Here is a 27298-nt window from a genome sequence, read left to right on the forward strand (position 1 = left end):
TTCAACCAAATTACTTCAAATAGGAATTTAAAATCCACCATTAACAATTTTAATTCATAGCTTCAATTAAGGAGCAATTTGATTTACAACTGTATGTTCACACAAATAGTTTAGATTGGCCTGTAAACAAACTAAGGATCAAATAGAATTTTGGAGCTAGAAGGGACTTTCTGGCCCCTCATTTTACACATGAGGAAACTGAGAACAAAGAGACTTGTCCTATAACAAACAACGAATTTCATGACTGTTAAAAGAAGAAAGAACCCAACCTCCTTGCTCCTTGTCCAGGCCTCTGGTAAACTCTGTTTATTTCATTCTACCTACTTTATAAATATCATCTGTGGTTCCTGAAAATTCCCAAGTGGTTCTGAAAAATTTGCATTTTCTAATCCCATTTCCAAATTACCTGATTAAAAAGAATTTCACATTTTCAGGTTGAATGCAGTAGAGAATTCATAGAACTTAGCATGTAAAGGAATTTAGAAACTGTCTCTTGCCTAACATTATTTTTGTTTTTTTTTTAAGAAAACAAAACAGCTTAAGTAACTTGTTACATCCAGTGAGTCAGACACAGAGTTGAGAGTAGAACCCAACTCTGCTAACCACCAGAACATTCTCCTTCTGTTATTTCCCATTCATTTTATTAAAAAAAAAAAAAAAAAAGCAGTGTGATCTTACAGAAAGTATACACACTGACTAAGTGACATGGACAAGTCATCAAACTTGGAAACTTAAGTTTCTTCAACTATTAAATAAACAGGTGGGCTCTGAAGTTTCTTACACCTTTCCATGATTCTGGAATTTTTAAGATGGGGTTCAATATGTATTAGGTCATGGAATCCAGTGGCGGAATGACAGACTGCAGTCCAACTCTCTTGAGTAGCTGCAAAAAGCTAGAGAAAAAGAGAGGACAAGCAACAGAAGAGAACAGAGTAGAATTCAGGAACTCCTTAGCATGGACCTAAATCTGGAAAGGTACAACCAGCTGGTTAATTTGTGGTTTTAGACTCAGTAAAGTGCTTCAGAAAGTTGCCACATGCCATAGTTCCACATCCACCATTGGTTCCAGGAAGTTAACTTCTCCTGAGCATCCAGTTTTCACCTCTTACTCTTCCTTCCCACTAATGTTCTAAGAATGCTTCTAATATAGCTGGGTAACAAATACCAGATTATATAAATTATATGTGTTATTAAGGTCAAAAATTTGGTTTCCTTTAAAAACAGCAATCAACAGTTGGTAACTGTTACAACAAAAGACCAATAATACCGATGTCTGATTCTGATATATTTGATGATATAGTGATACAAATGTAATCAACCTTTTTCAGAAAAACCATGAGAGGCAGACCTCAAAGACCTGTCCCTAACTCATTCCTCAGCTCACATTTTGCTATCAAGCAATTCTTGCTAGCATGCATACAATTAATACCATTCCTTATATCTTCATAACCTCAGTTCAAATAACTGTAAGAAAGCATGTGTACAAAATCTCTTCATACTGAATTCTTTTCCTATAGTTATTCACTCTGCTCTTCCTTCAGATATAGCCAATTCTTTCCTGTCCATAATCTGTTTTTCTTTCTCTCTCTGCCCTAAAAATCTTTCCTAGTAGAGCACAATACCTACTAAAGGCCTGTACAATAATGAAATATAGTTTTATCTCCATCCCCGGAAACCTCCATTGATCCCATCAGTTGTGTATTTACGTAGCTGATATTAAATTTTATCCTTTGAGCTTCTAAGTGGACTTTCATAAATTCTAAGTACAGACAGCTCTAGAATTAAATATGATTTGAGCAGGTAAAGCCTAAAATTTGGCAAAATAAATAGTTTGGAGTTCCCCACCAGTACCCTAAAGGTAGCACTGGGGTCAGGGTATGACTGGACACACTGGACATTTGTGGGAAAACCAGAAGAAAAGACTTGATCACTGGTATAGGCTTCTGTCCCTCCTTCCAAGCTGGTAAGAGTGGAGGAAAAAGAGGAGACAAATAAAAAAGCCCTAGCTAGATCTGAAGGATCCAAGAATAGAGGGGGCCTCAAGACACAGAAAGCCACATAGAAAAGTTCCCCATTCCCTCAGGCCAGTAAGATGCTCTAGGAGTAAACTAAAACAAAACAAAACAGAACAAAACAAACAAACAAACAAAAAACTAGCCTGATATACTTAGGTCATGAGGACTTGACATTCTCACTGACTATTCCAAGAAGTTTCCGATCATCTGATTCTACTACCGCTAGCATCTACTGTAAGTGGAAGCTGTGTGTACAGAAGAAGTCAAAGACTACAAAAATACCAAGGACACCATAGTGAATTTAGTAGCAATAGTAGCCAGCAACGTGTAAGGAAGTGGAGAGCAAGTCCTATCTCAGTACAAGCCAACAATGGGAACAGAGTGACCATGAAGCAGATGGTCCCTCCCAATGACAAAGAAGGTCCATTGAATCCCGATACTATCCAGTAGAGAGGGAAAAGTGGCAAACAAATATAAAATGACATGTATAAAGAGACTAGGCTTATATGGAAGGAACTAGCAGAATGAAGGCAAGGATTCAGACATACAGCTGAACTAGAGAAGATAAACAGTTACAATAGGCACCCTTCCTGCAATATCCAGCATGGGCTGGGGAGGAGAGACAATGTGGGTGTGAAGACAGTGTGGGTGGGTGACTTTAACATCTAAGCCTGGGCTTATCAATAGGCCCCCTGCAGCTGCACAAGACTCCACTGGCAAGACCCTGCATAGTCTGCATGTAGCCCCTGTGGCCCAGAGGGTCAAACACCAAGTAGTCAGTCCCTCTGTAAGCCCTCTGTGGCCTGGTGGACTGTGAAGTCCTCTGTGTCCCTGCCCCACTGGTACCAGGCTCCCACTACACACCCAGCCAATGGGTACTGATATCTGCTCTCTATCTGCATTCTAGAGAGTGGACTATTGTTTTCTCAGCAACTCCATACTAGTCCCAGCCTGGTCAAACCAGTGAACTTCTCTTCTCTGCTACCCAGCGGCCAAACCATACCTTCTTCATCAAGATCTATACCCTTTACAAGTATGTCCTTCCTTGAACACTCTCTAGAGTACAACAGTTTCTTTATATATTATAGTTACACTTTCAACATAGTTAACAAATCTTTATGTTAAACTTCCCCTGATTAACCTAATGTTAATGTTTCTATGTCCTGATTTGATCCAGAGGGCTACACCCACCTAGTCTCAAAATCCGAGTCTATCAATATTTCCACTTTCTCCATTTCTTCCATCCTCTTCATCCCTTGGACCATTTCCAGGTCCTAATGTCTCTTGCCTACAGAGATGGTCTTGGACAATCTTAGATACACTTTATAAGCCCTCCCCCAAGATACCATTTTACTTGTCAACTTAGAAACAAATAAGGATTCTCTCCTTTCTATCAGGTCAAATGTGAACTCTTATGCTGAGATTTTAAGGCCCTCTGTGATTTTTGTCTGTGTTGTCCTTATCACATAATTAGCATCTTATTATACTCTGTCTTAATTCTCCAAGTAAAGATACAACCTCCCAGACTAACCCTATAATACGCTTTCTCTAATTTATTCATGGTTATTACCCTAACTTATTTTTAACTGTACATCTTATACAACTTCACTATTCTTTCCATGGTGGTAAGCTCAATGTTACATGATGGGAAAATCAGACTAAATCAGATAGTTTTAAACCAATGTAACAGTTATAGATACAGCCACTGTTAGGCCATACAAAACCTTTCTACAGATTAGAAAAAGGCACCCTTTCCTCCAAACTGATGCAGCTTCACATCTGGTTACACAGCTTGGCAAGTGGAGCCCAGGAAGGATTTCAACTCAACCTTATACAACTGTACATGGCAGCCCCAGATTCATTAATATAACACAAATTAAAAAAAGAATCAGGGGCGCCTGGGTGGCTCAGTCGGTTGGGCGTCCGACTTCGGCTCAGGTCATGATCTCACAGTCCGTGAGTTCGAGCCCCGCGTCGGGCTCTGTGCTGACAGCTCAGAGCCTGGAGCCCGTTTCACATTCTGTGTCTCCCTCTCTCTCTGCCCCTCCCCTGTTCATGCTCTGTCTCTCTCTGTCTCAAAAATAAATAAATGTTGATAAAAAAAATAAATAAAAATAAAAAAAAAGAATCAAAGTGTACTATAAAACTTTTAAAGGATATTGTTCCTTGAATTTTGTTTTAGTAGGATTTTATGCTACTGTGTATATCCCTCTAATCCTAGATAATGTCTCACAGCTTGGGCATTAGATCAGTTATATGGCAAATTTCATGCATTAGTGGGTATCTGGTATACCAGATCTCTATGACCAGCATTAATTGAAGGTCTAAGTCTATCCTAGGGACTGGAGCTAGATCTCATGGAACAAATGAGGTATCCAACTAGTTTGCAGCTCAGTAAATCAATCTATATTTAGAAGAACATAATTTTTTAATGTTATACTTACTGATAAACTTGTTTTGCATAGTCTCCAACAGTGCTTGGTGAGCATCTTCAGCTTGTAAAGCATGTGAACATTCTCTAGCCAGTATGGTACGCACAAGATGCTCCCCACATCCTAGAAATCCAAGGAAACCAAAAACAGTTGAGGAAAAACAATGCTATAAACATCCTTCTTATCCTCTTAGCACTAAAACACCCTTATGTACTACTTAAGAAGTGGTTGTGTTGCAGAATAATTCAGTGATGGATGAAATGACTTCTATGAACAATCTGGGATTTTAGTAATAAGATTCAGCAGAAAATAAAGAAACAACTGTCTAATGTCAAAAGGAAACAGACAAAAATAAAAGAAAACCCCTTTTTCATAGGAATGATTTACATAATACAGGAAGGAATTCAAATTCTCTGCCTAGGAATCTCCTAGGGCTCTGTCTTATTTCCATTATTGGGTAACTACAAAAAATTGTTTTACATTTCGTTATTTGTTTAGATACAAGTGGCCTGAGTCTACCATTTTGCCTCTGGCACCCCACATACTTGGGGGCATGGGAGAAATCTAAACAGCCAGCAACAACCTGCATCTCCCTCTACCTACCTTTCGATAAAATGTCACATCAACAGCTGTAATGTGGACTTAATAAAATAGCACCTTTCTCACCTTATAATAGTAACTTACATAGCCTTCACAGGTGAATACTCTCTGTAATTGTAAAACAAAGAATGCATTTTAAATCCCTGGAGTGAACTTGGACCATTCAGACACACTAAAAAAGGGTAGACATGATGGCAATAGGAAGCACTGCCTAGAATTCTATTTCAATTTTCTACCTGTTAATATTAGAAACTGTCTGCCAAAGTTAAGACAAAGGAAATTTAATTTACATTACAGGTTGATAAGTTCAAATAAAAGATTTCTGAGGAGACTGATTTTTTTCTTAGATATACAAAATATTAAAAATTACTTTGATAAACACTGGAGGGATAAGCCTTTTCAAAAAAATACTAAGTGCCCTTTGAAATGCTTTTTCTACATAAAATCAGCTGCATTAATTAAAATATAAATGTCCTCTTACCCAAAAGACAAGAGTAGATAGATAAGACCTTATGCTTCCCATCTTTTAAAAAATAAAATAAAATCCTGAGGGAAGCAGATCAGCATGGACACAGGCTGCCTAACTTGCTTACACCAAGTCCCACACACCTTTGCTGCCCTTTTCAGTCAAAGCGTTACTGCCCTTTTCAGTCAAGCCTGCCTAAGTCCCAGTGTGACAGCCGCTCCCTACTCCTACCCAGAAGACCAACAGAAACTCCTGCCCACACCACATCTTCTGACCAGAGTTCTGCCGGGCCTCAGTTCTGGTGGAGTTGGTGTCAGATCTCATTTCACAGACAGACCAGAGCACACCTAGTTAAAACTCATCACATTCAGGCCAGGGACCAAATACTGACCATAGCAGGCAAGGAGAGCCTCTGCAAATAACTGGCCTAAAGGACAGAGCAGCTAAACTACAAGAGCACAGCACACACAGCATACACCAGAGACACTCCCTAAAGCACCAGACCCTGGGCACTACATGACTTCATAAGGCATTACTTTCAGAAGCAGGAGACATAATTGGCTTTTCTAACACACCAAAGAAGGAAGAGACTTAGGGACGCCTGGGTGTCGCAGTCGGTTGAGCGTCCCACTTCAGCTCAGGTCATGATCTCACAGTTTGTGAGTTCGAGCCCCGCGTCAGGCTCTGTGCTGACAGCTCGGAACCTGGAGCCTGCTTCGGATTCTGTGTCTACCTCTCTCTCTCTCTCTCTCTCTCTCTCTCTGCCCCTCCCCTGCTCATACTCTGTCTCTCTCAAAAATGAATAAAATTTAAAAAATTTAAAAAAAGAAGAAGGAAGAGACTTAGACAAAATGCCAAGATGGAGGAATTTATCCCAAATGAAAGAACAAGATAAGGCCATGGTTGGAGATCTAAGCAAACATGCTTGATGGAGAATTTAAAGCAAAAATCATAAGGATACTTACTGGGCTTAAGAAAAGAATAGAAGACATCAGTAAGACCCTTACAACAGAGATGAAAGAGTTAAAAAACCAATCAGAAATAAAGAATGCAATAAACAAGATTGGAAAACAGGCTTGATGCAATGAACAGCAGGCTGAAAGAAGCAGTGGAATGAATAAGAGATATATTAGACAAAATAATGGAAAATAATGAAGCTGAATAAGAGAAAGAAGAATTATGCAACATGAGAATAGACTCAAGGAACTCAGTGACTTCATCAAATGTAATAACATTCATATTATAGGAGTCCCAGAAAAAGAGAAGGAAAAGGGGACAGAAAATTTATTTCAAGAAATAACAGCAGAAAACTTCCCTAATCTGGGGGAAAGAAACAGACATGCAGATCAGAAGGCACAGAGAACTCCCATCAAAATCAACAAAAGCATGCCAATAACAAGCCATCTTGTAATTAAATTTGCAAAATATAGTGATAAAGGAAAAATCTTGAAAGCAGCAAGAAAAAGAAGTCCTTAACTTACAAGGAAAGTTACAGATTAACTCAACAGAAACATGGCAAACCAGAAGGGAGTGGCCCGATATATTCAAAGCGCCAAATAGGAAAAATCTGCAGCCAAGAAGACTCTATCCAGCAAGGCTATCATTCAGAATAGGAGAGATAGAGTTTCCCAGACAAACAAAAACTAAAGGAGTTCATGACCACTAAACCAGACCTGCAAGAAATATTAGGAGACTTTCTGAGGGCAAAGGAGAGACCAAAAGTGACAAAGAAAGGATCACAGAAAATCTCCAGAAACAATGACAAAACAAGTAATAAAATGGCAATAAATACATATTTATCAATAATTACTTTGAGTGGGGCTTCTGGATTGCTCAGTCAGTTGGGCTTCTGACTTTGGCTTAGGTCATGATCTCACAGTTAATGTTTTCGAGCCCCATGTCAGTCTCTGCTGTCAATGCAGAGCCTGCTTTGGATCCTCGGTCAACCTCTCTCTGTCCCTATGCCACTCTCACCCTCACTCTCAAAAATAAACATTAAAAATAATAATAAAAGTGAGGGGATGGAGGGACATTTATCACACAAACAGACATTAAAAGAAAGCCAGGGTAGTAATACTTATATTGGACAAATTAGACTTTATTCTTGTATTGTTTTCATCCTGCTTTGGTATCTGGATAGCGCTGGCCTCATGGAATGATTTTGAATGTGGTCCCTCTATTATTTGTAAGATTTTGATATTGTTATTATTACTTTATAAATGTTTGGTAGAATTCACCAATGAAACCATGTGGTCTTGGGCTTTTCTGTGCTGGGAGATTTTTAATTCCTAATTCAACTTTCATTCTTGTTAATGGTTTAAGAAGATTTCCTACTTCTTGGATTTTAAGATTCATGATTGAATCTTGGTAATTTGTGCGTTTTTAGGGATTATCTAGGTTTTTTTTCCCCTAAAATATCTGATGTTAGTATATAATTGTTTATAATAATCTGTTATCACATTATGCATTTCTATGGTTATCTGTTGTATTGTTTTCTCTTCCATTCCCCATGTTGATTTTTGGTCTTCCTTTTTTTCTTAGTTAATGTAGTTAAAGCATTACCAATTGTTTTTTTTGTGGTTTTTTTTTTTTTTTTTTGCTTTTTTTTTTGGTTTTAAACTGGTCATAACATAACTTTCAATGTTATGTTATTTTGGTCTCTATTTTAAATTTCTGATTTTACTTTGTTATTTCCTTCCTCTACTAAATTTCAGCTAAGTTTCTTCTTTTTCTAGTTCCTTGTGGTATAATGTTGTTTATTTGAACTTTTTTTTCTTAATACAAGCATTTATATCATAAATTTCACTCTAACATCTGCTTTTGCTGCATCCCATAGGTTTTGGAATATTGTGTATTCTTTTTCTTTTGTTTTGAGACATATTTTGATTTGCCATTTGATTTCCTATTTGGCCCATTGCTTGTATAATAGTGTGTTGTTTAAAATTTACATGTTAAATATTTAATATTTACATTGTAGATTTTTCAGCTTTGTTTTATTGTTGATTTTCAGTTTTGTACCATTGTGGTTGGAAAATATAGTTGGTATGATTTCCGTACTCTTAAATTTTTAATATTTGTTATGTCTTTTATGTGATTTCACCAGGGGATTCTTCTGTGTATACCTGAGGAAAATGTGTATTCTTATTTTTCTTGAATGGAATGGTTTATATACATCTTTTAGAACCAAATATTCTGAAGTATGCTTCAAGTAAAAAATGTTCTTGTCATGGAAAAAATAAATAAAAAGCTCACCTTAAAAAAAAAAAAAAACTGCCAAAGGTATTCCAATAGTTTTTTTTAGAAAATCAGGTCCTTCATTAATTCACACAACAGGTAAAGGATATCAAATGATCTCAGCATCTACTGAGACTAAAGGAGAAGTATGACTCAACTCTATAGTCAAAAAACTCACAGCAAAAGAAGGAACAATCCACTCAGATTCCCCAACAGGTCCAGGGACAAAGTAACATTTTCTCATGTTATTAATTTGCGTACACACACACACACACACACACACACACAACACTGGTAAATGGAGAGAGAAGGTTCTTAGCAATGAAAAAGATTGCCATATACATATATGCCATATATATATATATGCCTTTCCTTCCCACTTTTTCCCTCTTTTCCTCTGCACCCTCTCAGTATATACATGCAAAGATGCATACACACATATGTGTATATACACATATGTGTATATTATGAATACACATAAAATATGTACTCACTGCCAAAAATACAAACCATTCAAAAAATGTCAAAAGCTTTTTTTAAATCACTTGACACTGGGCACCAAAGTGGCTCAGTCGGTTAAGTATCTGACTTCAGCTCAGGTCATGATCTCATGGTTTGTGAGTTCAAGCCCTGCACTGACAGTGTAGAGTCAGCTTGAGATTTTCTCTCTCTCCTTCTCTCTCTGCCCCTCCTCTACTCGTGCTTTCCCTCTTTCTCAAAATAAATAAATAAACTTAAAAAAAAAATCACTTGACATTTTTCCAGAAGTAACTTCCCTATATTTTTTGGTAAAGCGTAAATGTAAATATCTTTCCAGATCTAATATCATTTTGTAAGTATCTACACTTAGAAGATCTAGATATGCAATTTAATATATAACTCTGTGAGCAAGACTATTGGTGCTCCCTATTTTGTTAAATTTTTGTAATATTATTTTTATAATCAGGGATAAAACAACAATAAAGTTAATAGAAAATAAACCATTTTTGACACTTACAATGTAAAGACACTGTGCTAAGCTCATGAAACCCCATAAATTTTAATTCCCTTTGTGTACATATTTGATGTTGAAGAGTGAAATGTTATACTTTAGAACAATAATAATTGTTAGGAAATTGGCATATTATAAGCTAAATGAGTGTTCAGAAGGTTATGTACACATGCCTGAAGTCAAAGAGCTAAACCACATGAAGTTAACATTACATCAAAAATACACAGTATGTGTCAGAGAGACTTTTCCTCCGTTGTTATACAAGAATATACAGGGTTTTCCAATGACTGATTTTTCACCAAGAAACTTTTAAAATTATGACTTCTATTCGGACATATATCACCTCTAACATAAGAGCGTTGACATCAAAAGCTTGTTCTCCTGCAGGTTCCAATCAAAGAAAAGTTTGACTTATGTGGTTTCACCCACAAAATTCCAAGGTTTCTTAGAATATGCTGCCAGATAGCTGAAGTGTGATTCAAAAGAAAACAGTTCCATTCTTTATATGTGGATATGAAGAAATAAGGCTTTCACTGCATCCTCCTTTTGTCCTTATTCATACAAGTATATACTTATGTTCTCAGGTCTTAGCAGAAAACATGAATTATACATAGAATGAAGACCTAACAGCAAACCTAGAAGAAAAGTGATATAGGCACGCCTCAGATATATTGCAGGTTCAGTTCCAGACCAGTGCAATAAAGCGAGTCAGATAAACGTTTTGGTTTCCCAGAGCATATAAAAGTTATGTTTACATTACACTCTAGTTTATTAAGTGTGCAACAGTATTATGTCTAATAGAACAATGTACATATTTTAATTAAAAAATACTTTATTGCTAAAAAATGCTAACCATCATCTGAGCTTTCAGCAAGTCATAATTACTGACCAGAGATCACCATAACAAATATAATAATAATGAAAAAGTTTGAAATATTGTGAGAATTACCAACATGTGACACAGAGACACAAAGTGAGCAAATACTGTTGGAAAAGTGCTGCCAACAGACTTGCTCAGCACAGGGTTGCTACAAATACTCAATTTGTTTTAAAAAGAAATTTGTGAACCACAACAAAGTGAAGCACAGTAAAACAAGGTATATCTGTAAATATCAATTTTCTATAAAAACTTACTTATTTTAGCATCAGTAAGAATGAAAACTGCATGGATTGAAAAACATAGTGAATTCATAACTTATGTTTTAAAAGCTTTTATGTTTGAAAGATGCTATGGAACCAATTCACTCTTCTGAAAATTGGTAAGTGAAAGCAAAAAATCTAGCATTTCTTTGTCCTTCCTATAGCAACTGTACAGCAGGGAAATCAAATAGTTTATAAAGGAAAATTTTCTCCATAGAAATGCCCCAACTAATAAGTAAATAATAATTACAGAGAATTAGAATATAATCACTTATAACCCATAATGTAATAACTAACACAGGCAACAATCATCAATAGCTGCTAATAGCACAAAAAGATACCAGACATTAAATGCCCCTTGATAAAATTTCATGTTGTAGTCTTGCCCCACATCAAAATATTTACAAGCCTGAATCTGAACAAGCCTCTAAATTCGATTATCGATTTCCATAAATAAACAGCATTTGTAAAAAACCTACAGTTAACATCATACTTAATGGTGAAAAACTGAATTGCTTCTCCCTAAGATCAGAAACAAGATAATGATGTCTGCTTTTATCACTTCTATTCAACAATATTCTGGAAGCTCAAGTTATTGCAATTAGGCAAGAAAAATAAATAAAAGGCATAAATATCAGAAAGAAAGAAGCAAAACTGCTTTGCAGATGACATAATTATTTATGTAGAGAAACCAAGGGTATCTATAAAACAACTACTAGAGGTGTCTCTCCAGGTTCTTCCTATCTTGTTAGTAGTCTAGGGCAAAAGTTGGCAACAGACACCTGCCTGGTACTTAACAGTCCCCAAAATGTGGACTTGACTTTCATTTCTTCCCCCATCAACTCACTCACCAGATTGTTACTGAGCACTTACTTGGTGCCAGGTCCAGAATGCACAGCAGTTGGCAGGGGTGCTGCTGCATAATGTCAGATCTCCCCAGTGGTGCTGGACCCCTCCCTGACTACTGAGTATTCAGTAAACTGCCATCCTGTCCAGTCCAGATGCCAGTGCCCTCATTGTGTATTTTATAGATCAACCTTGGGGATTTAGATGAGAACCCTAGATTCAGCAGGAACCTTGGACATTCCCACAGCCCACTATGAACCACTCTCCATGCCAAGTCATCTCCCACTAATCCCAACCCTGAGCCCAGTCTCAGCTCACTCATTCCCAATGTGCTTCCTGTTGCTGAAACTTCAATATGCCCCACACTCAAAGCCTTCAGTATTATAATACATGTCCTCTCTTGTAAGAATTAGAATACATTTCCTCTTGTGGGGATCCTTAACCTTTCAAAACCCAAACTGAAGATGAATTCGTAATAAAAAAATTACAAACCACACATGCATGGGCACGCATGCATACACAAACACACATACACACACACACACACACACACACACACACACACACACACACCAAGATGGAATGAGCAGATATAAAAAAAATAATGTAAAAGATTATCAAACCAAGAAGTGTTAATAGAATAGAGGCTGATAATCATTTTCAGTTAAAACAGATAAAGTAAATATTGTAGGTTTTGTAGTCTATATATGATCTCTGTCAAATTTTCTTCTTTTATTTTTATAACAATCCTTTAAAAATTTAAAAATCATTCTTAGCTCATGGGCTGTACAAATTTAGACCACAGGCCAGATCTGGCCCACAAGTCATAGTTTGACTATCCCTATATTAGAACAATTTGTAGTACAAAGATTAAAAGGAAGGGAGATCATAATTTTTAAAAACAAGGCAAACTGGGAGTAGGGGCCAGGAGGAGGTGTACAAGATTTTTCAAGGAACCAAATAAAACTTTCTTAAATTAAAAGAAAATTGTTTAAAACACAATGCAAGAAAAAAAAAAACTCAATGCAAGAGAGAGAAATATAATGTATACCTATGGGAAAAAAAATCTAAAATGTATCCTAGAATGATAAAATGAGGAGTTAAGAAGCCTAGAGTATAAAATGAGAATATCCAACATATTAACAGGCATTTTGAAATAGAGAAAAGAAAGAATGGGGTGAGAGAGTACTAACATTTGAAGAGATCATGAATAAGTGTTATCAGAACTTAAGTTACAAGGAAATTCTTAAACTGAAGATGCATACAGAGTTCCAAAGAAAATGAATCCTACTGTAGTGAAGCTCTGGACCAAAAGCAATTAAAAACTAATCATAAAGAAAAGGAGGATCATCTACAAAGAAATTTAAAATTATAACTGATAAGTTCCCAACCAACAAAAGAGACCAGAAGACTAATATCTTTATTGCTAAGGCAATAAACAGAAAATAACTTGTCAACCTAGAAACAGTTAAAACTACCATGTGAGAGTGAGGGTGAATACAAACAGTTCAGACATATAAAAAAAAGAATTCTTTGAGATTTTATCTCCCAGGTTACTTCTACTCTTCCCAACACTACTCCTTGTCATAATTTCTGCTGATTTTAATATTTACCTAGATGATTTTCCCAACAAACAGTGGCATCCAGATTCTCTGATATCCTCTCTTCAAGTTATCCGCACTACCTCATACATTCCCTCCCATGACTATGTCATTATCAATAACATTAACTCCTCCATAGTCTCAACCACAATCATTCCACCCCTCCTATCTTTCCAGCTCACCTCTGGAGCACTTCGATTCCCTCCACCTCACTAAAAACTGCCATCCATTAATTCTGTTGCTTTCGAACTATCCTGCACTCCTCTTGGGGCATTACCTCCTTCCTTATCCGGATAAAACTCCAATGCTTCATCAACTTATATCCATTCTCTTACTCCTAAAAGCCTAAAGTTTGCCTTCACCAAACTTGTCTGGCAGAAGCCCACTCGGGAGTATTAGTCAAAGTACTACACAAGACTGCAAAAGCAAATAACCACCAAGTCCCAGTGGCTTAAAATAACAAAAATATAATTCTCATTAATGTTATAGGTTGTACCTGTGTCACCAGAGAATGTACTCCACACAGTCACTCAGGAACAAACCTAGGCTCATAGAGATGCCATCATCTATAACTGCACCTCCTGGATTATACCTACTCCAGAACAAGAGGGCATCCAGGGCCTGGAAGTCACACATATAATTTCCACTCCAGTCTAGTGGCCAGAAATAGTCACATGGTCTCAGGCAACCACAAATGGGCTGTGAAATATGGAGGAGTATAGAAATAGTCAGGAAGCACTACATTAAATGTCTCTGTCATGTGTGACTCAATCTGATTTTCCATGTCTGCATCTGCAGAGCTAAATGAGGTATAGCAGCCATCCTATACCATGGGGGGACATACATAAGAGGGAAGGCATACCAACAGAGGAATGTAGGAGAGAAAGGACAGACCAGTTACTGACCCCAGCCTCCTTCCAGGTTTCTTGTTACATGAGATCTAAAATAAAACAAAACAACCTATCTGTTTAAGCCACTATAACTGAGTTCTCTTTTTTAAGCCCAAACGCATTCTTTTTTCATTTTTCTTGTCTTGGAATACATATAACTTAAAATTTACCATTTAATCATTTTTTAAACATACCTTCAGTGGCATTTGTGGTGCTGTACAACCATCACCACCATTTACCTCCAGAATTTTTTCATCCGAAACTCAGAGTTTCAACAGAAACTCTGCACCCATCCAACAACAGCTCCCCATTTCTTCTCTCCCCCCAACCCTGGCAACCACCATTCTAACTTCCATCTCTACAAATTTGACTACTCTAGGTACCTCACATAGGTAGAAGCCTATACTTTTGTCCTTTTGTGACTGACTTATTTCACTTAACAAAATGTCCTCCAAGTCTCGTTCATATGGTAGTATGTTGCAGAATTTCCTTCCTTTTTAAGGTTAAATAATATATTGTATGTATATATACATTTGGTTTATCCATTCATCTGTCAGTGGACATTTGGGCCAAATGCATTCTTAATCTATATAGAGAGCTATTTGCTGAGAAAGAAAATGACTCAGAAAACTTTACACTGAAAGAAGATAACTTCTACTTACTTCCTTCAACTCAAACATAAAACTGCATTGAGTCAAATATAATTTTTGATAAGTTTGTGTAGGTTTATCTATCAAATATCATTCGCAGCAATACCTGAAAAATATCATTTGGTCTGAGCATACTTATTTTCACTGAGTTACTCTGGAAAATCCATGATATATTTAATTGCTACCAACAGCCAAATTTATTTGAATAAATGAGAGTCATTTTAATTAAAATAAATCCTTTATAATGCCTGAAAAATGGAATCTTACATATTTAATAGCACTTTTTATCCATGTAAAAAGTGACCACTTCCCTAAGTCATAAGACCACTATAGGGAGGCAATCTTTAGAATGCCTGTTTGTGGGTTTGTTTAGGATCCAGAAAAAGTTGGCAAAACTCCAAAGAAACTAGAAGGTAAATAGAGCATCTTTATTTTTCCCTCATCTACACGTGCCCAATAATGCCATCATTTCTCTAGTAAACACATTGGCCTACATTACAAAAGAGTTTCTGTATCTTTACTAAAGGAGAAATCTGAGAGTTCTCAGTCAAGCAGCAGGGTCTTGTTTAGAGGAGGACCCCTTGTGCATTTATTTCTCTCTCTCTCTCTCTCTCTCTCTCTCTCTCTCTCTCTCTCTCACACACACACACACACACACACACACACACACACACCCCTACTTAAGGTCTAAGGCCCTATACAGTAGGAATTAGTATTTTCTATTCTATTGTCACACTCATGTTTAAATCCAGCTGAGTGACTTTGGAAGTCTTTATTTAAGCCTCAGTTTCTTCAATTGTAAAATGAAAAATCTGAGTAGCAACTACCCCATGGAGCTATTGTGAGGACAAAAATGAAATAATGCACATAAAACATTTAGCATCGAGTTGGGCCCTTAGTAAGCACTTAATAAATATTAAAATAAAGGTAATAACCTTAAGGAAAACCATTTTCTGTCATTGTCTCACCTCAACCTAGTCTGTGTACTTTTCTTCTATTGTGACAAAGTGATTCTCAGGTAGCCTGACAATCATCACCGAGAGCCTAGAATACAGTTGAAAAGGAGTTTAGCCTTTGATTTGCAATTCTAAAGGCTACTGCTTCAAAGCAAACTGAGACTTCACATAGAGTCAAAATGATCACCTGAGTAAACCTTTCATTATCAAAACAAAACAAATAATATGGAAAAAAAAATCCCTTTTAGTCTGGCAGAAAACATTTTAACTGTGGTTATCCAGGAATTGTAGGTTATGCATGATTTTTGTTCATTATTTACTCTTACTATTTTCCCTAATTCCTTTAATAAATACCTTCCCCCCCGCCCCCCCCCCAACAGGTTTATTGCCTGACTTCAACATTACACTCTGGCATTCACAATACTTTCTCTTAAGGCAAGATGTAAAGACCAAGGCAGAGACTCCCATAATGGGATTTGGTCCCATGCACTTACTTCCCTTTACCTGAGTTCATGAGTTGGTAAATGAGACCGTGAACTAATGCTACAGGTGTTTTATTCATCTGACCTTCATCACACTGAGTATTTTCACCTCAGGTCTAGTGATAGATACAGCCTTCAAACTAAGACAATTAAAAATATGCAAACATAACAGCCCCCCAAAATCATACTGTCAAATCATGTTTTAGTCCTAATATGTAAGTAACAAAATAAAGTGTTTGCAGTAAGTATAGAGAAACAAAATTTTACCAATTCTTGGGTAACACTTAAGATACATTTTCATCATTTCAAGATAAGTTTTCATCTTTTTTTTTAATCTTTGTCTCAATTTAATGGTGTCTCAATTTAATGAGCCAAATTGTTACAAAATGAAAATTAAAAGGGCCTTATGTGTCAAGTTTTTGATGTAGTTTTCAAATGTAGGGTTTTAATGTAATGTTTACATATAGAAGATTATGATAACTCCTCCACAGGATCTCACGAGATTAAGATTTTAAAGTATAACTCCTAATCCAGATCTTTCTCTTCGTTGGGAAACTTTATTTCTTCTAAACCACTCTAGACTCATTCTAATACAAAGAGCCCCCAGAGGGGGAAAGTGAAGTTGCATTCACAGGAGAGACATAAGCCACATTCCCAGGCAGCCTGCATACACGAGTACAGGATCAGCAGCAACAAAAGCTCACATTCAGTACCACTGGCACAACACACATCTCCAAGGATTACTGATGATTGTGAAGTATTTATGTCATCTTATAAATGCTGCCATTCACTCTCACTGCGGCTAGTGGGCATCTGAAAAATCTTTCAACACATCCCCTGTTAGAAGTCCACAGGGACAGATAAGTAATGAGGAAAGGCCTTTCCAAATTTAAAAGGAAACATTTGGTACTTCAGTTTCCAGTATTGCAACATCTCTTTTTCAACAAAGGAATTTATTACACAGTACGTCACCTTTTCCCTCTCGGAGGATTTACTGCCAATTTTGGAGTTGGGTTACTTCTGGTTTTCAAGCCTGTCTTGTGAAATTAAAGAGAGGACTGCCTTAAAAGTGATAGAACACACATGATTTCAGTCCTCACAGTGTCCCTATGGTTATCAAACCTGGAACCTATTACATACAAGAAGAAAACATAAGGAGCTTTATAAAGAGATGGAATAAAAGTGAAGATGTCTAATCCAGTCAAGTCTAAAAGTTATATTCACCAACACACATTTAGTATTTCCTCAATATTTAGCTCTCTCTAATCCATAATCCATCAACACACTTTGGATATTTATAGTGATCTATCAAAAACAACTCAGGCTTTTCTGATTTTTTCGATCAATAATAAATAATGAAAAGAAACCAATTTTATAATTAGCTCCTATAGATCTCATCTCTTACAAAGAAGGATATGATTAATATGTGCTTTAGCATTTCATAATTATTTAAAGTACAGAAAAATATATTACAACAGTTACAATTAAACATAGGAAAATATCTCATCTACAGCACAGTGTTCTGCATATGCTATATATACTAAATGTTTGACAATTACTAGTTATTACCACTATTATCAATTTTATTGAGAAGGTATAACCAAACCACAAAAGATTCAACTGTCTGAACAAGAGGTAGCTACATAAATGAGAAGGGTTCCAGGTTTGTGAATGCAAATACTTTCAGAAACTAAAAAACAAATAAAAAAGCTCCAACAAAAATTAGTAGTGAACAGCCATTATCCAATCTGCCATGTCAGAAAGAGTCTGTGGTTAACAACACAGAAGCATCCTCCACCAAAGCTTGAGCCACTCCTTCTTTCCCTTGGTCCTGTCTTTGTCAAAGTCACATCTCAATGTGGGGACTATACCACATATTTATTCTGAGTGTAAATAAAGATAATAAAATAGTACCTTGCTTTCTGATCTAACTATTCTAGATTTAGTTATCTAAATTACTACACTCTAGGGCACCTGTATGGCTCAAGTGGTTAAGCATCTGACTCTTGATTTTGGCTCAGGTCATGATCTCATGGTCATGAGAGTGAGCCCTGCATTGGAGGGCCAGCATGGAGCCTAAGATTCTCTCTCTCCCTGCCCCTCCCCTGCTCACATGCGTGCACGTGCTCTCTTTCTCTAAAACAAAAAACAAAATAATGATAATGATAATAATAAATTACAACACTCTAATTAAAGCCCCAGGGCAAATGGTGCCAGGCAGGGGGTGAAAATCAGAGAAAACCACCTTAGTTTTTAGCTATGATGTTCTTAACTATGGTGTTCTTAGCTATGATAGAGCCCCTAAAATCCTATCACTACTGTTGAGTTTGCCTGGGAAACATACTACATGCATAAGAATTAGACTAATCTACATTTGCGACCTCACTAGGGCAGTAGCCATAAAAGAAGCCTCATTGTTTGTAATGTTCAGCTGATGCTCTTGGACATCTTCTATCCAGAGTCCTGTTCAATCAGAGAGAACCACAGATAAGTAGAACCACCTCCAGCTATGGAATCTGAAATAAGTCACTTAAGATCTCCATGCTTCAGTTTTCTCACTGGAAAAAAGCTTAAGCTTAAGCTTAAGTGGTCTTAAATTCCTCATAAGAAAAAATTTTATAGCTGTAAGTACTTTTAGAACTTCAATAACATTCCAGGGGTGCCTGGGTGGCTCAGTTGGTTAAGCATCCAACTTTGGCTCAGGTCATGATCTCACAGTTCACAAGTTCAAGCCTCACATTGGGCTCCGTGCTGGCAGCTCGGAACCTGGAGCCTGCTTTGGATTCTGTGTCTCCCTCTTTCTCTACCTCTCCCCCATTTGCATTCTCTCTCTCTCTCTCTCTCTCTCTCTCTCTCAAAAATAAATAACAACTTATGAGAAACCCCTTTTAAAATGCTATTAATCAATAAAATATTAAAATTCAACTATAGACAACTTTAAAGTTTATATTCATTTTTGAAAGAAACAGAGACAGCATGAGTGGGGAAGGGCAGAGAGAGAGGGAGACAGAGAATCCCAAGCAGGCTCCCAGCTGCCAGTGCAAAGCCTGATGCAGGGCTTGAACCCACAAAACCAAGAGGTCATGACATGAGCCAAAACCAAGAGTCTGACGCTTAACTGACTGAACCACCCTGGCACCCTGAGAACTTTATTTTTTAAGGGGAAAGATAAAAGGTCATGATTCACAGACTCACCATCAATTGATCAACAACTGTGTATCTGGGGCTTTTCCAGTATCATCTCATTAAAGCTTTACAATTAACTTGTAAAGAAGGTATTGCCATCCCCACTGGACAAATAACAAGTGTTAAATTGGAAAAACAAAGAGTATAAGATCCAAGTCTTGTAACTCTAAGTAACATGCTTGCTCCATGATGGCCCACAACTGTAGAAATCATGCCATACCAAAAAAAAGAGATACAAAGAAAACTCAAAAGCCTCAAAACTCTAAGTCCATGATCAAGATCAAAGTAATAATTACCTGCAGATAAAGAGCACAACAAATTTTGATACCAACAATTAGGACTGTAGATAACTCCCAATTTAAACCACAACATCCTAGAAACAGTCACTAAGCAAGCCCCAAAGAAATAATATTAAAGTTGGAAATTTCATTTTGCATCAAGGCCACAGTGTGTACTTTATGAGTAAAAAAAGCCAAACACAGTTATAAATATCTATAATAATGTAGATGTAATGTAAAATAAATATTTCAGTACACATATAGATTATATATTATTTACAAAGCCCACAAACAGAATATAAGCAAGACAGTTATACTATACCATAAATTTAGCCTATAACTACCAAGTCAGCCATATATGTTAAACATTTAATTAATACTTTTCTTAATGACAAAATATATAAGTGATTTGTGGGAGTGATTTGAATGGCCACAGTCTCTTTAAAATCTGAAAAAGGAAATCTGAGTTGATGTTATTTCTCAATAAATTCCTCTGTACAAAGGAGAGGCAATATAAATCATTTCATCAGTCTTAAAGCCATATTCAGAGTTTAAAACCAACATTCAGTATTTAGAGGCCTCATAAAGTATGATGGGGAAAAAGTTTTAAATCTGCTTACCAGTCATTGCTTATCCCTTTCTCTAGTCAACACAGTGTCAAGGGTAGTTCTGAGACTAGAAAAAGACACACAAGTTCTGAAGGTGAAAAGGGAAAATAGTAATCATATTCATTTGTCTAGATCAGAGTAGAATTTAAGGAATAACAGTAAAAATATGGTCCTAAAGCTATCTTACCACCAACTAACAAAAATCACAGAAGCAGATAAAAGAAGGAAAAAGCAAAACAGGTAGGACACCTCAAGTAAAACATGTTAATAAAAGGCAAACAGACAGTATAAAATTTAGCACCTCTCAAGGTTTTCATTTGACATCATTAAGAAATAATGCTAGTTAAAGAAGAAAATACATTCATGTGTATTACACTGAAACTTTTAGTTTAGCCAAGAAATTTATTTACAATTTTATTCAAAAGTTGCCTAAGACTCTGCTTCCTAGGGCATGAAAAAAAAGATCTATCTTTGCCTAAAATTAAACAGTCTCAGGAAATTCAGGGTATTTTCCATGAAAAGCCATATATAGATTCCGTAGGATCCACAAACCACAAATAAAGAACCCACACAGCTCTGACTTAACTTTAAAATATACAAGTATATGATTATAAACCAGGAAGCAAACTTTCATTTTGATTTCTAATACAAATACCTTCTGCTGGGACCATGAATTCCATGTGACAAAGGCAACAGTGACACTTTCATTGCCTAGGGGCTAATGTGGAAACTGCGGCGAAAATAATGAAATTAGATTATCATGTTAGAATCATACTATTTCATATTAAAAAAAGAAATAAGGATCCTTGGAAAAATAACTGGTTCTGGGCCTGGCTAAGGCAGTCCCCAAGAGGAGTCTGAGGTATCTTGTTCTACCTAAAAGCAAGGAAACTATCAATAATAGTTACATTAAAGAGGACTGAATCCAACTTAAAGGGGTTTTTATTGACAAAAGATGGAACAATTTTACCAGCAAAACGAATAATGGTTCTAAGTCCTTGAATATGTCAATTACAAATGAGATTGATTCACTTCTCTCCTAGATGTATAGAATGCATTCCTTTTCAGTAGCAAATATTTACTTCAATCTTGTCTGTGTTCCAACCATAATGTTTATCATATAACCAGTGATTACAAACATATGAAAAAGCAAGAAATGTGCCCTATAAACAACAGAAAAAACAGTCAACAGAAACAAGCTACTAATGGCTCTGATGTTAGAATTACCACGAGAACCTTAAAATAACTAGAATAATTATTTTATGTAACGAGTGGAAAGGAGGAAAATCTTAACAGAGAAAATCTTCAAATATGAACCAAATAAAATAAAATAAGTAGTATCAAAAATGAAAATGCATTCAACCAGCTTAGGAGCAAATAAGAGATAGCTAAAGAAAATATCAGTGAATTTAATAATGGTCATGAGAAACTACCCATATTGAAACACAAAGAGGATAAGAATGACTAAAAATGGAACAAAGCACCATAGATCTGTAGAATACTAAATGCATATAATGGCAGTCTCAGGAGAAGAAGAAAGGACAGGGCAGAAGAAATGTTTGAAGATATAATGGAGGAGAATTTTCCAAACTTGACAAGTGAAACCAACTCAATAAACTGGGGTCCTCAGCAAAGCCTAAGAAAGATAAATACAAAGAATATCACACTTAGGGATATCACAGTCAAACTGCTGAAAACCAAAGATAAAATATTATACACAAATTAAAAAATACATATTACACACAAGGGGACAACTATAAAACTTCTCATCAGAAACACTGAAAGTCAAAAAGACAACAGAATAACATTTTTGAATTACTGAAGAAAAAATACAGTCAACATAGAACTCTCTGTGCAGAGAAAATATCCTTCAAAAATAAAGAGGAAATGAAGACATTTCAGACAGACAAAGGTGGCAGACTCATCACCAGCAAAGCTGAACTATAAAAATACTAAAAAGCATTCTTTAGGGTTGGTATTACAAATAAAAAGCATCAAAAAGAGGAGCTAGTTGGCTAAAACCATTTTAATTTTAAAAAGCTATTAAGTATGTGTCCATGTGTTTATTTGTGCGCAAATTTCTTTAAAAGATAACAAACCATTTAAAGTAAAAATAATAATGAAGACGATACACTGTGGGGTTTATAACATAATAGGAACATTAAAATATATGTCAAGAACTCAAAAGGTAAAAAAGAAATAATGAATTTATCCTAGTAAAAGGATCTTACATTGTTTATTAAGTACAGTATTATTGTTATCATCATAAAATAAACTATGGTAACTTAATTATAGATATTGCAATCTCTAAAGCAAATACACACAAAAAACATAATATATTGAGGCAGAACAAAATATTAACAGAGGAGAAAAAAATGAACCACCAAAAAAATATTCAACCCAAAGGAAAACAGGAAGAGAAGAACAAAGGAAAGAAAGAATACAAAACAAAAAGCAAAATGGTCAGATTTTGCCTGATCATGTCAATAATTACATTAATTGTAAATGGACTAAATTCTACATGTAAAAGTCTCAGATTATCAAACTGGATTAAATTTAAAAGGGGAGGGGCCCACTTTGTTTATCAGAAACATAATTTCATATAAAAAGCAAGATAGGATAAAAGTAAAATTGTGGAAAATGATATCCCAGGCAGGCCCACTACACATAAGAAAGCTGATATGACTATCTCAATGTTAAACAGTTATCAAAACAGAGGATTATCCAGAGGTAAAAAAGAATATTTTATAATGATAAAAGGGTTAATTTATCAAGGAGACATTATGATCCTAAATATGTATGTACCTAATAACTTCTAAACACACAGCTGTATTTAGAATTCTTTCTAATGTCAGAACTTCTAAATGAATTCAATGGACTGAAACACATCAAATATATATATATATATATATATATATATATATATATATATATATATAAATCTATAAATTGACGATTTCTCATATGAACAAATAAGTGTACATTTAAAAAATAAATTCAGTACAATAAAACCTAATTGAGTATCTTATGAAATTACCTGAGCATCGTTTCATTTCTTTGAAAACTGATGTATAAATAAAAAGACTTCAGCATCTTTTCTGCCTTTCCTGTATAAACTGTATCTGTGGGTAGCCAAACAGATGATGAGGAAAGGGTTTTCCTTTTAAAATAATTAGAGCCACAATCAAAAAGAATGAAATCTTGCCATTTGCAACTATGTGGCTGGAACTAGAGGGTATTATGCTAAGCAAAATTAGTCAGTCAGAGAAAGACAAATATCATATGACTTCACTCATATGAGGACTTTTTTTTTTCAACGTTTTTTTTTTTTGTTGTTGTTGTTTTTTTTTTTTTTTTTTTATTTTTGGGACAGAGAGAGACAGAGCATGAACGGGGGAGGGGCAGAGAGAGAGGGAGACACAGAATCGGAAACAGGCTCCAGGCTCCGAGCCATCAGCCCAGAGCCTGACGCGGGGCTCGAACTCACAGACCGCGAGATCGTGACCTGGCTGAAGCCGGACGCTTAACCGACTGCGCCACCCAGGCGCCCCTAATATGAGGACTTTTAAGACACAGAACAGATGAACACAAGGGAAGGGAAGCAAGAATAATATAAAAACAGAGAGGGGAACAAAACCTAAGAGACCCTTAAATATGGAGAACAAACAGGGATAACAGAGGGGTTGTGGAGGGGGGATGGGATAAATGGGTAAGGGGTATTAAGGAATCTACTCCTGAAATCATTGTTGCACTATATGCTAACTACTTTGCATGTAAATTAAAAAAAATAAAATTAAAATAAAAAATATATAAATGAGAAGTAAAATAATAATTAGAGCCAATAAATGCAGGGGAAATCATAGAATTCTGAAATATAGTCACACAACGCAGTATTCTACAAATGTTAAGATAAATGCAGAAGAGTTATAGAGCAAGTTTTTGGACAAATACTAGATAAATACAGTATTTGGTGAAAGAGGCAAGTTACAGAGAACTGTATATCATATGATACTATGTTTCTAGAGCTCAATGAGAACCATAAAACAGTAATATGTTGTTTAGGATGTATACATATTAAACTTTGTTTTAAGGCAAGAGAATGATACAAAATTCAGGATACTGAATCAGAGATAAATACTCTGGAGGAGACGCAGGGGTTTGGGAAGGGATAGGAGTAGATATTACTAATACTAATATTCATGTTAAGTTAATGATAAAAATGCAAGGGATTTTATTTTATTTTTATGTTTCATAACTTACATCTATGATGCATTCTTTTATAATATATATATATTAAATGACACAAATTAAAAATACTTAGTTCTTAATAAGAAAAAAGGATATAATAAGTCAATATCTACCAAAATCCTTAAAAATGTCCATTCCTTTTGAGTCATAAAGTATATTTTCAGGTACTTGTGGTAAGGAAATAGACAAGTATACAAATGTAATGTACAAGAAAATCACTGCTATTTGAACAGCAAAAAGCAAAACAAAACAAAACAAAAACAAAAAATAAAAAACAAAAACAAAAACCAGGAAACAACTCAATGGCCGTTCTAAAAAACTGAAACAACCATAGAATAGAATTTTATGCAGCTATTTTAAACTAATAAAATTACTATTTAAATCACTAACTTAGGAGTTATTAAATTCCTAAACTTTATGAGTTAGAACAGGGGTACTTAAGCTGAGCAATCGAAGACTACGAATCCCATAAAATTCTACTAGGATTGTGTATACATTTATGCAGGTAACAATGTTTATGTGCTTGTTTCCAGGGACAGAATTCAAGAAAATATAGTTACTATGGTAGCTAATCTCCAAAGATGGTCCCCAATGAAAAAAGCTGCCCAGTATTCATCTCCTCCTACACTGAATCTGGATTAGCCCTTTCATAAGCAGAATGCTAGTCCTAGACCTAAGCCCTAAGGAGGCTTGACAGTTTTTACTTTTGCACTTTGAGGGTCCTGAGCTACCATGTAAGAAATCCAGCTATCTCGCTGGAGAAGCCATATTAAAGAGGAATAAGCTCTGATACTATGTGGGAAGAAAAGCAAGTCCAAAGCATCCCAGCAGACCAGTTGAGCCCAACCTTCTGGTTGCCCCCACCAAGGCACCATCCATGTGATAAAACTATCATGGACATCTAGTTAAGCCACCATCTGAATGCAGCCACATGAGAATACCCAAGCATAACCGACAAAAGAACTGTCCACTTGAGACCCAGCCAACACACATAATCATAAGAAATAAGAAAAGGTTGTTCTTCTAAACCACAGAGATTGGGGGTGGTTTGTTAAACAGCAATAGATAACCAAATAGTTACAGATGGCTGCTTTAGACTAACTTCACTTAATTAAGCATCTAATGTGTTGCATTATAATAGCTAAAACAAAAATCAGAAGCTATCCATCAGAGGATATAACACCATTCCTCAGTTATATAATGCCATTTATATAACAGTTTCATTGAACAAAAACAACTTTAGTCACTTCGATTTCATGTACTTTATTTACATAGGCCCTTTTATTACACATAAATGAAATACAGATCAAGCATCTAACTTTGCCCTTATATTAAGAGATGAAAAGGAGTGAGACCCTCAAATGACCCTTCATTTTAAATATTACAGTGGTTACTTATGTAAATTGCTTTCATTTTAAATATTACAGTGGTTACTTATGTAAATCACCCTCTAGACTTAAAAAAAAAAAAAGTAGAATGAGGTTAAGAGAACACGTGTTTAAAAGGTATTTTATAATGCTAATAAAATTGCATTGTATTATGTCATATTAAGACAATTACAATGCTTACCAACTAGAAATACTTTCCCTTTATTAATTTACACAATAATCTTGCAAATGATACTTGAGAGGAAAACAAATTCAAACAGAACCAGCAATTCTGCCCCAGAACCAAGAAGCAAAGCAGAACATAAACAATATGAAAAAGGCCAGATCCCATTTCATCTATTCAATTTGAGTGAAATGAAGATATAAACAAACTTTGTGGTGGCGTGTTTTTTTTTTTAATCTACTGCATTTGATTTTTCAAAACAAAAACATCCATTTTCCACAGCCAGCTCTGTGTTAGCCAAAAATAATGGCAAAAGGCATGGCTTTGGTAAGGACAAACTTAAATGACAACTATATATTTTTTAACTCTTTAAATATGCAACCTATAACATTTTAAGTACAACAATCGCTGATTAAATTTCAATTTAGCCCCTCTTCTTTTTCATATTTCTCTGCTATCATTGAGTGAAGATTCCTTAGATTCTTTAGGCACTCAAGCACTGTTTGACCTTTCTGAACCTCAGATTTCTCATTTGAAAATGAGAATCATTATGTAAAAAGTACTTAGCATAGTACCTGCCCACAGCAAATGCTCAACAAATGATAGCTGTAGTTATCATCCTTATTACTGATCACAAAATGATGGTAAGTGCCAAGTTTAGTAGGATGGTTATCTGCATACCTATTTCCTTCTTTCCTAACAGAATCCTAATTTTGTTCTGCTTTCTACTCCCCCCAGCCCAAAGTCACATATGTGATCCACAGGCATATCATGTGTCCATGATAGGCTTATGGATAATTCCCTTTTGTCAGTGATTAGCTCAGGAATGGACATGTGACCCAACATTAGCCAACCACCAAAATGTGAGAAGAGGTCTGCTGAGAAGCTTCTGACGAAGTATTCCTCAATCCTAGAAAAGAGTTACCCAAAAAATGATTTTTTTCCCTTTCTCTGGAGATTTTTGTGTGATGAGTTTTTCTGGCAATGCAACAGCCTTTCTGCCATCAGCCTACGGAAGAGGCCAACAATGATGATGACAGAAGAGAACTAGGTCCTTGATATCATCAGTGGAGTCCCTAAACCAACCAACCCTGGGGTCCACCTATTTCAGGACTTCCTCTTAT

The 27298-nt window shown here is 35.7% G+C and overlaps 1 protein-coding gene across 4 annotated transcripts in view; it reads right to left on the minus strand.

Annotated features, from left to right (window-relative positions):
* The window catches only part of TASP1 (taspase 1), a 309206-nt gene that overhangs the window by 149391 nt on the left and 132517 nt on the right, over positions 1–27298 (minus strand). For all 4 annotated transcript variants that reach the window (XM_049651145.1, XM_049651148.1, XM_049651146.1 and 1 more), the window contains one exon: positions 4460–4570. In XM_049651145.1, coding sequence (XP_049507102.1) covers positions 4460–4570 — 111 coding nt within the window. The remainder of the gene's footprint in view (positions 1–4459; positions 4571–27298) is intronic.

This window comes from Panthera uncia, assembly GCF_023721935.1.
Source record: "Panthera uncia isolate 11264 chromosome A3 unlocalized genomic scaffold, Puncia_PCG_1.0 HiC_scaffold_11, whole genome shotgun sequence".
NCBI classification, from domain to species: Eukaryota; Metazoa; Chordata; class Mammalia; order Carnivora; family Felidae; genus Panthera; species Panthera uncia.